This window comes from Urocitellus parryii, chromosome 7 (genome assembly GCF_045843805.1).
Source record: "Urocitellus parryii isolate mUroPar1 chromosome 7, mUroPar1.hap1, whole genome shotgun sequence".
NCBI lineage: Eukaryota > Metazoa > Chordata > Mammalia > Rodentia > Sciuridae > Urocitellus > Urocitellus parryii.
Genome location: NC_135537.1, coordinates 148,267,671 through 148,280,188, shown reverse-complemented (window position 1 = coordinate 148,280,188; position 12,518 = coordinate 148,267,671). Strand labels below are relative to the sequence as shown.

General features: G+C 56.8%; 1 protein-coding gene across 1 annotated transcript; it reads left to right on the top strand.

The window, feature by feature from the left end:
* The first annotated feature begins 7,057 nt into the window (after positions 1 to 7,057).
* Lhx1 (LIM homeobox 1) lies at positions 7,058 to 12,069 on the top strand. Its single transcript, XM_026398060.2, has 5 exons — positions 7,058 to 7,227; positions 9,160 to 9,386; positions 9,483 to 9,760; positions 11,127 to 11,292; positions 11,690 to 12,069. The coding sequence occupies exons 1-5, from the start codon at positions 7,058 to 7,060 to the stop codon at positions 12,067 to 12,069; spliced, it is 1,221 nt and encodes a 406-aa protein (XP_026253845.1).
* Positions 12,070 to 12,518: the final 449 nt, after the last annotated feature.

The window sequence follows — 12,518 nt, the reverse complement described above, 5'->3', positions numbered from 1 at the left end:
CCCAGTCGTGAGAACTAAGGGTGCTCTGGGTAGCATGATGGATCCTTCCCCACGCCATAGAGAGATACCAGAACTGGACCTCTCACTCACAGAGGCACAAAGACATGGCCACCTTTCTGCCTCCCACACACTTGACGTTCTTTCCCATGGGGCACGATGTCTACCTTTTTCCTTCTTTGTCCCTGGAGGCCTCACTCTTATCAGATGGCAACTGCTTCCCTCTGGGCTTCTGTCCCTTAACCCACAACTGAGCCTTTTGGTCTCATGAAGTCTCTCCCAAGCCTTTCCCAAACCTCATCCTTCCTACTGTTCTCTTCCCATCTACCTCAGGCTGCTTCGCAAACCATCCCAAACCTCCCCTGCCTTACTAGGGACTGTAGGACTATCCCAAGTCCCGCACGAGTAGAGGAAGTAGTAACCCAAATAAGGATGCAGCTCAGGGATCTGCCACCATCCCCACCACCACCACCAAACAATAGTGGAGAAAGAGCTTTGGTACTGCCGAGGGGCAGGAGAGGTACAGCAGAGGGGCAGTGGGAGGCTTTCAGCCTCAGAGATTGGGCTCCCCAAGTGGAGGGCTGTAGAACAGCTTCAGTGTGTGTGTGTGTGTGTGTGTGTGTGTGTGTGTGTGTGAGAGAGAGAGAGAGAGAGAGAGAGAGAGAGAGAGAGAGAGAGACAGAGAGAGACAGAGAGAGAGAGAGAGACAGAGAGAGAGAGATCAGGTTACCCTTATCTGAGACCTTTATTAATGCTGCCCAAACCTGGAGGGGCAAGGCAGCAACAACTATTGAACTCCGCCCAAAAAGGAGGAGGAAGCAAGGAAAAGAGCTTAGAGCTGCCAAGTCCAGCAAGAACTCAATCTCAGTCCCAAAGGTTGTTAGCTTTGGGGTTCTCTCTCTCCACTTGATATCTCTCCAGATATGGGCAGTGACCACTGCGATTAGGTATGGGGAGAGAGTCAATTAGCCAGAGGATTAATTACTCTGAGGCACGAGCCCCGTTTGTCTTCCTTACCGGGTGTGCGTGTGCTCAGACAGAGGAACACGGGCACGCACCCAAATACACATTGTTGTCACGCCGTCTTAGACGTTTTATTTATTTGTTGGATTCCTGCCCAGAGCCGCTCACATGCTTTTCCATGGGCACTGAATCTCCCACCAAAAAACACCGCCTCCTTTTCTCCCGCCCAGGAACACGCCTGTCACACACAGGCACACTCTCTGGGTTCCAGCCCAAGCCCCCCCCTGGGAACAGCAGGGTCCTGGATACAAGCCTTTCCCAGCCACCTTCTTTTATTATTTATTTATTTATTTTTGTCACTGGCTGTCCTTCTGGGTCTCTTTTTCCGTTTCTTTTGCTCTACTCCTGGGTGAATTTCTCCGGACACATTTTCCTTTTATTCTCTCTTGCTTTTTTCCCCTCAGACCTTCTCTCCTTTTCTCCCCCCCCCCCCCGCCCCGCCCCCAGTTCCTTGTCCTTCTCACTCTCCAGCGCACCCTCTCCTTTCCGAGGCTGTCCAAAACGTCTTTGCTCCACGGCACCGGCGCTGACTCGCATCTGAGATCAGCAGGCTGGTCCTCTTCCCCATACCCCGGGTCCCCCCAGCCCTCGTGGGAAGTCAGTGTTGTTTACCCAGGCCAGGCGCACACCATGACGACCTGCCGGATGCTGCTCTTTCTCGGTCCCACTGTCCCTCCTCCACCATTGCCCAAGCCCCGCTAGGAAAACGTGGCTAGGGGCAAAGTACACACCGCTCCCCGACCCCGTCAATTTCTCACCTTCAATAGTGCACTGATGAAGAGATCTCGGGCAAGCCCCCGTAACTTAGGTTTCTCCTAACTTGGGTTTCCTCTCCCGGAAAGTGGAGATAATCGGATCCCTTTCCCCCACCTCCAACCCCCTTACTATGCCGCTCAGGGGAGACAAACTGTAAAGTACTGGACGTAAGTAGATGTTTCGTGGAGAAAGTGATGGAATGAGATAAGGCAACCCGAATCACGGAGAGGACAGATGGGAAGGGAAGGAACAGGAGAAGTCATCCATCAGAACGCAAGGACCCTGGCCTAACAGTTCCCTATTCGCACATGCTGCATCCTCACCCAATCTGCGAAGTTTGCGTGGCTTCCCGGACCCGCAGCGTTCAGGGATACCCGCTAGGTCCTTCCTCCCCATCCCTTGACCTGCCTGCAGAATACGCCAGTCTGCGGCTATACGCAGAGGAACCACCTGGAGCCAGGGCAGCCCCAGGCGTCTACTTTCTCGGTCTTATCACCCTTTTGCGGGCCCATAGACTGAACTGGAGAGGAAAGAGGAGGGAAGTGGCCAGAGGCGGCCACAGCTCTCTCAGGATCAATAGCAGCCGTCCCTGTTCTGTTCGAGTCAATCCGGAACGTGGGAGGAAGGAGGGGTGGTGGGGCTCAGGATCTAGAAGGCCTCGGGATCAAAGAGGATGTTAGTGGGCCTTTTAGCCCCTCAAACAGAGACGCTTGAGGAGGGCTGGCAGAATACACCCAACCCCCAATTTCCAGATAGGGTCTCTCCTCTTGTACTGATTTTCAAGGGCTTCTCAGAAAAAGAAATCGGGACCGAAAACAACTTCCTGGACCCTCTGGGTCCTTCTCTGAGGGTTCGGTTGGAATGGGTGTACAGGATTCTGTAGCCATCAGTGGACCAACCTCCAAACTGAAATTCATGGCACCTGTCCAGAATTTACAATGTTCCAGGAAGGTGTAAGTGGCTTGTTGGTCTGTGTGACTTTGAAGGATGTGGGGTAGGAAAGCGCTTGTGTACTCCACGATGCAGACAGTAAGTATGGCGTTGGGTGAGGAGGGCAGGTTGGTGCTTTTCCTTGAGAGGACATTTTCGTTTCAATACAGAACTGAGATGAGTGGCTTCGGAGGTGGAGAATTTAGAAAGATGAGTCAGGTATTTTTTCCTCCATGTCTCCATAATCCATTGCATTAAAATAAAAGTTCAATAAAAACAAACAGTCGCTCTCCCCCAATTTCTCCACACAAAACATTAATCTGGTGTGCTGTTGCTGTGTAAGCATTAAATCTGGACTTTAAACCTAGAATTCAGGAGCCAAGAGGCAAGCCCTGCCTTGCGCTCCTTCAACCCCTTGTAGACGCTGGGGTTAGTACCGCTGACTTGTTTACTGAGCCATCTGGACCCCGGGACAAACAGACCTAGGAACTAGAGCCAGCGTCGGGTCCTCGGCCCAATTCCCCTACTGCACTAAAGCGCCGCAAGGAATCCTCTTTCCCCGACAGCTGGGTCCCGCGGTCCCTCCACCCCCAAACGGAAAGAGCAACCTCTTCCTGCCCACCCAAGGAAGCAGCGGGCCTCGGGTTCGGAAAGGGCCGGGAGCTTAGTCCAGCTGCCACACAGGTCCCCGTCTACAGTCCTTTTCCAGCTCCCCCACCCTGTGGCTCCACTGCTTTGCATGAGAAGGAGCCCAGCTGGGGTGGAGGCGGGGGTATGCCACCTGGGACTAGGGCTGCTATAGATTCCAAAAAGAGGCGGTTGAGTGGAGGTCGCTAGCGGCTAGCACTGGGACAACTGGGCTAGGGGGACCTGGAGACCGCTCTGCTGCTCTGGCTCTTCCAGGAGAGTTTCACCTAGCTGCGAGCTGAGAGGTGCCTCGCAGACCGGTGTACCACGCTGCTCTTTGCGCCTCCAGGGTGCCAGAATACAGGGTTCTGGTCGGCTTGCTCTAGGGTACGTCAGGTCCGCAGGGAGAGCTCCAACTCCGAGCCCGCAGAGTACGCCCTCTAAATGGTAGAGCCGCCCTCTCTACCCGTGCGGCTGCCCAGAGTTTCCGCCTGGGAAAGACTGGCGGATGGGTGGGTGTGCCGGAGCTAAAGAGCCGGCAGCCCTGCCCCAGCCCGCAGCTGGAAGCCGGAGCCCAGGTGTGTAAGTGCTGCAGGTGCAGAGAAGGCATTAGAAGACTGGCACCCTGAGGTCGCCTCGGGGCCCAAAACCCTAGAGGCATAGAAGAGACCTTGGCAGCTCCAGTGAAAACTTAACGCCCGCAATGATTTAACAAGGCAATGACTGCCGGAGGGCTTCCGAGTTGCGGGAATGTGCCCGCCGAGAGAGAAAAGGGGCGTTGGCAGAGACCTAAAATCCAACAACCTCACCCAACGCCAGCCGAATTCAATGTAGCGCTTTCCCTGTTCGTCCGAAGAGGGTATCCTATTTTTGCCGAGCTGGATTCCCTGACAATCCAGATTCGTTGCTACTACGTTTCTTCGGCATTTCCCCTAAGGCTCTCCCCCACATAGCTTGAGTGATCAAAAGGCCAATTCCAAAATACAAACTAAACCTTGCTTTTTTCTTACTAGGGCTAAATGCACCTTTCTAGAATCTCCTCCCTAAAAACAAAACTGTGGAGCAAAATTGGGACCGCGGAGACCTACCACCTCAGACTCCATGTCGTGAGAAATCCAGGTTGAGCCTAGAAAAAGTGCAGTAGAAACAATTTGGGGGTTGACTTGAGTACTCCGGAGAACTAGAGTGACTCTTAGAGGATCAGCCTCTCGGGATCCGGATTCGATCCCCACCCCCCCACTTCCAGGCGGATTTGCCCGTGAGGGCAGTGGTCCTGAATTTATGCCTGAAATGGAACTACGGAGACGATATGCTCCCTAAGGAGTGAGCACAGGGAGGCATGGTCTGCTGTTTTCTGGGGAGGTTGGTGCCAGCCTGAAACCTGAACGGTGGACAGATTGGAAGCCGGGCACACTATGCCAGTGCATTGCACAAGTCCATTTACTGGAGGCCCTCTGTGGCGCCCCGGGAACTCCTCCTCCTCCCTCCTTCCCACCGCCACTATCACTGCCCCCCAGCTGCCGGAGCCCCCGCGGTTTCCCTCCTAGTCGTTTGTTTTTGTTTGCAAAAGGTGTCTCCGGATCACAATTTTCTCACAACTTCCCGCCGGGATTTAGACTCCTCACCGGAGGCACTTCCCCACCCACTCCTTCCCCCACCTGGGCGCCGCGCCTCGGGTCTCCCCCGCCCCCACCAGGAAACGACCGAATCAACTTTCCAAGAGCGCGCTGCAGGAGACCGACACCCAGATCACCCAGACACCGGACCCAGCGGACTTTGGATGCACTGGGGGAGGGGATATAGAAATAGGGACGGGAGGAGGGAGAGTCAGCTGCCAAGCGCCCCCTGCCTCCCCAAAGACTCGCGCTGTGCCCGTGGCAAACTTTCAGGCCAAATAAAGCAAGCCGAGGGGTGGGGGAAGTGGGGGTAGTGGGGATGCCAACACGCGGTGAATTGCAAAAGCTACACTGTGCACTGGGGCTGCTGAGCTCCACCGGCCGCACCCCAACCTTAGACAAGGCTCTATCTGGGATTGCCCCTACCTCCTACAGAACTCTGGTCTCTGCCTGCGCCTATTCTCGCCCTCTCTGTCCCTCCCACTGAAACCGACGCCTTACCGAAGCAGGAGGAGGCCAGGGCACCTCGCTGCCCGTCGCCGGTGCCGCGCGGGGCCGTAAGTACCGACACTGATCCTCTAAACGCGGTCTCCCCGCACTCTCCCGGGCCGGGGGATGCAGAATGGTTTACAGAGGGACCGCGAGGCGCTGATTGGTCGCAGCCCGCCGTGACGTCGGCGGGCGCTGCATTAAGGCGAGGGGGCTTCCAGAGCTCAGCCAACAGGCAGAAGCAGTGACCGAGCCGCTGGAGCTGGGGAGAGACGCACCCGGGCGGCTGACTGGGGCAGAATACCAGGGACGCGCGCCGGGAGAGAGCCACCAAGGAGCCGCTGCCCGACTTGCGACAACGGCAGTCCGCGCCAAACTGTTCCAGCCGCTGGCCTACTGTAGGCGCTGCATGAGGACATTATTTTTAAGCTCTCCAAGAGGCCCCCTCCCCCCCCCGACTCCTCCCGCTGCAAAAGGAAAAAAAGGGGGGGGAAGGAGACTATAAAGGAAACCCAGATTTGCCGCCACAACGAAAAGAGAGGGGGGAAAAGGGAAAAGAAAAGAAAGTAGAGCGACTGTGGGTTTGGACGCAAGCAGCCGCTGGAGCGTGGGCCGAGCGATGCCGGGCTGCGCGCCCAGGCGGCTGAGAGTTGTGACTGAAGCCACGATGCACTGCCAGGCACGGTGAAGAGCCAGAAGGCATTGCCTCTCCAAAGGAACCCAGGCGCAGGGAGGGCCGCCTCGAGGACCAGGAGGCCGCCCGGCAGGCCACCAGCCGAGGTGACCGGGCTGGGCGGTGGGGAGCTAGAGAGTGCGTCCGTCCGAAGTTGTCACTCTGCGTTTTCGATTGACACAAACACTTCTCCAAAAGGGGGGAAACCTAAGCAACAACTGCAATCGACAAGATCTCCTACCTTACTCTCCCTCCCACCTCCCCCTTTGGCCTACCCCTCGCCCCCTCCCCCAGGCCCAGCGCGGGCGCCTGGCGCGTCCCAACCCGCTGCACTATGCCGGCAGTTTAGGATCCAAAGCTTCTCTACTTGTTTTGTTCTTTTCTTAAAAAACAAAAACAAAAAAAAAAAAAAGAGGGGGAAACCCCGGTGGTGGGCAGCCTGGGACGCACACACCCACCTTCATATCCCGACAAAAGCAGATGCACTTTGACTTCTGACAGCTCTACCTCAAGCCCGGAGAAAACTCAGCGGCGCCTTCCCCGCAACTCGTGCTCCGGGTGTCTTCCTCTTCTTTTCCGACTCCGTTTTATTTATTTATTTCCGTTCCCGCCGCGGTTCTTGGTGACCTTCATTCCTCCACAGGCTCTGAGCAGAAGAGTCCCTTTCCCGCCCGCCTGAGACTCCTTTTCCTCGCCTGGGGAGCTGAGGGGGCGTTGCTCCTCCCGGTGGCCCTGGGATTCCCGGGTCACACACTAGCGAGGCACCCCTCGCCCCGCGTCAGCCTCCTTTCCCCCATTTGGTTTCCTGTTGCGGGTTTTGGCTTGCACGGCCAAGAGTGTCTCCTCTTTGGGGAGGGGCTGGGGAGCTGTGCCGTCATCTTCGGGAGTCTACTTCGTCTCTACTTGCTCCTAACTCTCCGGGCCTCACCCGACCAAACCAAAGACCATGGTGCACTGTGCCGGCTGTAAAAGGCCCATCCTGGACCGCTTCCTCTTGAACGTGCTGGACAGGGCCTGGCACGTGAAGTGTGTCCAGTGCTGTGAATGTAAATGCAACCTGACCGAGAAGTGCTTCTCCCGAGAAGGCAAGCTCTACTGTAAGAACGACTTCTTCCGGTGAGTACTTCCCTCCCACGCCTCTGCTGCTCCCTCCCGGCGGGCCCTTCCTGGCCAGCTTCGGATCAGAGGTCAGCGTGGTTAAGGCAGCCGCGTTAGGAGCTGCCGCGGAAGAGGGCAGCCAAGATACACAGGCAGAAGCCTGCCTCTTCGCCAGCTGGCGCCCTGAGCCTCGGGTAGCGGTTACCGGCGTCCTGGAAGGTGTGGGTCGGGGCTTCGCAGCACGTGTCTAGGAAGAAAGGGTGGGAGCCCGCCTCAGCCCAGAAGCCACTCCTAACTTGGAAAAGATAAGGCAGCCTAGGGTGGGTCAGCCCCAGTTCCTATCTTTCCCAAGCCAAGCTCTCCAGCAACTACATTTCGGGGACTCCCCGGATTGTTTCCCTTCCAGGCTGAGCTTAGGAGCCCCTGCTCCTTCCCAGCAACTGCCTTTTGCGTTTGAGACGTCTTGGCGGGAACCACCGAGGCTTTTGGGTGAAGCGCTCCAGACTTTTGCAGTGGTAGCAGTAATAAAGAACTCAGCCTTGAGACCAATCCTGCAGGCCCAGTATTCTTCCCTAAACCCGGACTGGTTTCCAAGTGTAGTCCTGGGCAAACTGCAGCATTGTAGCAAGCAAAGTGCCCCTAGGGTTTTTGTTTTTGTTTTCTGCATCCCCTGCTGGGGTTAGCTGGCAGTTCCGGCGGCCCAACCCTGACCCTGGCTGTGCGGAGCAGACTCCTCTCCGGAGCCCTCCTAGTCACTGTTCAGCCACAGCCCCGCACCTCCTTGTCTAGACCCAACTGGTTCGTAGCTCCTTAGAGCCATTAGACTTCTCTATATCCCCTCCCTCGGTTCACCATTTTAATTGTATTTTCTCAAACTCTCTATTTTACCACCTCATCCGCACAAACACAAGTCAATCGAGAACAGGCGCAAATAGGAATTGTAATTCCACTGTGTGGGTTGGAAACCTCCCAGTATACTGGATGACTTGGCTCCGCTTTCGTTCAGTTTTTGGTGACATATCAAAATTGATGTATGGGCGGGGGGAGTATCGAGGCCACAAGGAATGCTCTGCCCACAGGCCCAGAAAGCGCAGTCCCCAATTCCGATTCAGGACATGTGGTTTGGTTTTGCCAGGAATCCTAGAGCAAAGCGCTATGCACGCTGTTATTAGTGGGAGGCTGAGCCTCAAAGCCTCCGCCGGCTGCGCCGGTTTTCTCTGCAATGACTGGATCAGAGTCAGAGGGCGGCGAACCATACCCGCTTCCAGCGGGCCCCTGAGGCCTGGCTTGCAGCAAAACTCAGCAAGGCGCCTAAAGCCGGCTCTGCCCCGCCGCTACCACCACTTGCGCCAATCTGCCAGGCTTTGGGCATGATCGTGGCAGCAGCCCACCTACTGCCACCGGGACTCTCCGCGACTGTGTTTGTTTTACCCACGGCTAGACCGGACCTCTATCGGTGCGGGGATCCTTTTGTGATTAAAACAAAAAAAAAAAAAAGAGGGGATGCTAGGAAAGAAAAACCGCACTCTTGAGCGCGTACATATGGCGCCCTAATTCGAACTTGACTCCTGAAATCTAATTGGAAAATAAGTGTTCCGGTCCCCGTAACCCGCTTCCCCTGTGATCACCTTGCCGCCTTTTTCCAGGACTCTCTTTTTCCCTGGGCTCTGAGGCTGGGGTTGGCCAGCAGTTTGAGTCCCTTCTTCTAACCATGTATTTTCTCTCTCACTTTTCCCGGATGCCCCCGCGCTCTCTCCTGCCACCTCACCTGCTCAATCTGTATTCTGCCTTTTTGGCGCACTCTCATCTCCCTCTTCTTCCTACTTCTGTTTTTTCTTCCCTGCCTTTCTCCTCGATTCCTTCCCTCCTTCCTCCACTTCTTTCTTCTGCTCTTTTCTTTTTCCCATTCTCTGTCTTCCCCCGCCCCTGGTCAACCCCTACCCTCTGCAGATGTTTCGGTACCAAATGCGCGGGCTGCGCGCAGGGCATCTCCCCTAGCGACCTGGTACGGAGAGCGCGGAGCAAAGTCTTTCACCTGAACTGCTTCACCTGCATGATGTGTAACAAACAGCTTTCCACCGGCGAGGAGCTCTACATCATTGACGAAAACAAGTTCGTCTGCAAAGAGGATTACCTAAGTAATAGCAGTGTCGCCAAAGAGAACAGCCTCCATTCTGGTGAGGCCCTGATTCCCAGCTGGCTAGGGGCGGGCGGGTCCTGAGGGAGGGAAGGCCGACCAGGCCCCTGCTCACCAGTCCCTTTCCTCTTCTCAGCCACCACGGGCAGTGACCCCAGTTTGTCTCCGGATTCCCAAGACCCATCGCAGGATGACGCCAAGGACTCGGAGAGCGCTAATGTGTCCGACAAGGAAGGGGGCAGCAACGAGAATGACGACCAGAATCTGGGCGCCAAGCGCAGGGGGCCGCGCACCACCATCAAAGCCAAGCAGCTGGAAACGTTGAAGGCAGCCTTCGCTGCTACGCCCAAACCCACACGACACATCCGTGAGCAGCTGGCGCAGGAGACAGGCCTCAACATGCGTGTCATCCAGGTCAGAGTCCTGGCGTGCCACTCCTTCCCCCTGAGGCCCACAGGGCCACTCAGTGCACCCGGTCCAAGCCTGGGACAGCTCTGAGTCAAGGAAGGGAGCGAATCTGTGGTGGCTGGTAGAAAGTGGGGGGGGGAGGCTGGACTCCCTCCGAACCTTGGAAAAGCTGATGCGCTGATGCGATGCGTGGAACATCAAGAAATCCCTCTTCCGCACCCAATAGTTGTCATGGAGAGGGAGGGGAGTCAAACAGCTAGCTGGCATAAGGCTAGAGGAGAGGACACTGTCAAACACCACAAGAACAGTTAGGACCCCTCTTTCTGCACACATCCTGTCCCACCCACCACCCACACCATTAGGAAGGAGTGAAGAGGTTCCTGTGGACTACAGAATCAAGCAGTTCTTCTAGTTTCTTCTGCACAACATTTTCTCCAAGTCTCCAACCCCAACTTTGTGGGTCTCTTGCCCCAGTAAGACAAGTCCCAGAGCAGAGAATTCCCCTCCAAGGAAAGGTGGGGGCATCCTGGATTGAAGGGGAAGGAAGTGGTTCGGTGGAGAGTCAGCTCTGCCTGAATGCATTCCGGAGTGGGATGGGGGAGGAGAGGCCATCTGGAGGCAACTGAGCCTATGCATTGGGAGGGGGAGGAAGGTGAGATCAGGACGGTGGGAGTCTCTGACCCAAGGCTAGATGTGGGATCAAGATGCCTGGAGGCTCTGTGCCTGGGAGATTCTGTGTACTTTTGTGAGTGTGTGGGGCAGCCGGCCCTGAACCGCAGGCTCTGAGACCTTTGAGAGGTCGTGCCAACCTGTGTGTATGAATGGGGGTGGGGGGTTGTGTGTCCATGTCACTGTGATCACTATTAGTGAGAGGCAGTGGATAAGTATTTGGCAGAGAGTTTGTGCGTAGGTGTGAAGAGAAGATGGTGATTTTGGTCACTACCCTTGGGAAACAGAGAGTCAGTAAGAAGCCGCCTGTGTCTCCGTCACTATCACGGGGTTGTGGGCAGTGGCGGGTTGGGGGGGTCTTTTCAAGGAATCGTGAAAGGGAAGCTGTGTGCGTGATACTGTTTTGAAGCGTTTAGTGAATAGGGGTGTATAGCCCCTCAGAAGCTGTAACTGTGACAGTATGACTGTTGGAAACAATGCGGCTACACAACATCCCCCAGTCGGGAATCCTGCCCACATTTGGCTCAGTGTCTCCCCTGCGCGGTCCTACTCAGAGACCCCACCACTAATTTCATACCACGCCCGGGAAGCCCAGCGTCGCGCGCGCGTCGGGTATTGGAGGGGTGAGGGGCTGGGTCCCGCCGCACACGCGGACTGGGGAGTGGAGTTTCCGCGGCTTCACTCCGCGGCGTGTGTGCTTCAGGTCTGGTTCCAGAACCGGCGCTCCAAGGAACGCAGGATGAAGCAGCTGAGCGCGCTAGGAGCCCGGCGCCACGCCTTCTTCCGCAGTCCGCGCCGGATGCGGCCGCTAGTGGACCGCCTGGAACCGGGCGAACTCATCCCCAACGGCCCCTTCTCCTTTTACGGAGGTGGGTGCGCGGCCGAGTGGCAGGGCACCGCCAGGCCGGGACTGGCTTCGCTGGAAGCGGGTGGCAGCACGGGAGGCACCCTTTGCTTTGAGCAGAGAAGAGAAGACTCAGGGGGAGAGAAGGCTAAAGGCTGGGAATAAATTCGGGGGAGGTGGTGAGACCAAGGGTCAAATTCCTCACTTTGAACTAGGAAAGTGAGCCGGTAGGGGGGACTAGCGGCTGTCTTTGCGCAAAATTCTTCTCCGTGCTCCCAGACCCGCAGGATCCTCCCCCCCCCATAAACATCTAGTGCCCCCACCCTGGGCCCCCCCACCCCCGTGCTCGCCTTCACGCCCTTCCTGTCCTGACAGTCCCGGGGGCCCCCTGCCCTGATATCCTCCTTTCTGCCACTCTGCAGATTACCAGAGTGAGTACTACGGTCCTGGGGGCAACTACGACTTCTTCCCGCAAGGTCCCCCGTCGTCACAGGCCCAAACACCAGTGGACCTACCTTTTGTGCCGTCTTCGGGGCCGTCCGGGACGCCTCTGGGAGGCCTGGAACACCCTCTGCCCGGCCATCATCCGTCCAGCGACGCGCAGCGGTTCACGGATATCCTGGCGCACCCGCCAGGGGACTCACCCAGCCCAGAGCCCAGCCTGCCTGGGTCTCTACACTCCATGTCCGCTGAGGTCTTCGGGCCCAGCCCGCCCTTCTCCTCACTGTCGGTTAATGGAGGGGCGAGCTACGGAAACCACCTGTCTCACCCCCCTGAAATGAACGAGGCGGCCGTGTGGTAGCGGGGTCTCTCACGGTTCGTGGAGTTTCCTGGTTGTACAGAAATGAACTTTTATTTAAGAAAAATAGGGAAAACAAACAAACAAACATAAGAAGCAAGCCTCCTGCCCCACTTCCTCCAGCCTCGGGGACCATTCTTGGTCTGGGGAGACCAGATGGGAAAGGGGGACACAAAATGGGATCCAAATCCGTTTCGAGGCGGGACTGGGATGAGCGCACTGGATGGCAAGGTTCAGAACTGGGGCTCCGGAAGGGAAATGCAGAACTCTCCCCCACCAGAACCGGTATCACTGGACAGATCCACAGGCTGTGTCCCTGGCCGGCGGGCGGCAGAAAGACATCCTGAGAGCCGCAGGCGCACTCAGCCATTGGTGATGCCGGGAGCCTTGGGGAGGGAGGCTGTGAGGCGCGCAGCCAGGTGAGGGAGGCGAAGCCGCCGGCGCGCTCCCGG

What these genes read in the sequence shown, in the direction of transcription:
- Lhx1 (XM_026398060.2), top strand. Translation starts at nt 7,058, where the DNA reads ATGGTGCACTGTGCCGGCTGTAAAAGGCCCATCCTGGACCGCTTCCTC. An exon ending in TCAACATGCGTGTCATCCAG is followed by an intron (nt 9,761 to 11,126) that starts GTCAGAGTCCTG and finishes TGTGTGCTTCAG; the next exon opens with GTCTGGTTCCAGAACCGGCG. An exon ending in CCCCTTCTCCTTTTACGGAG is followed by an intron (nt 11,293 to 11,689) that starts GTGGGTGCGCGG and finishes GCCACTCTGCAG; the next exon opens with ATTACCAGAGTGAGTACTAC.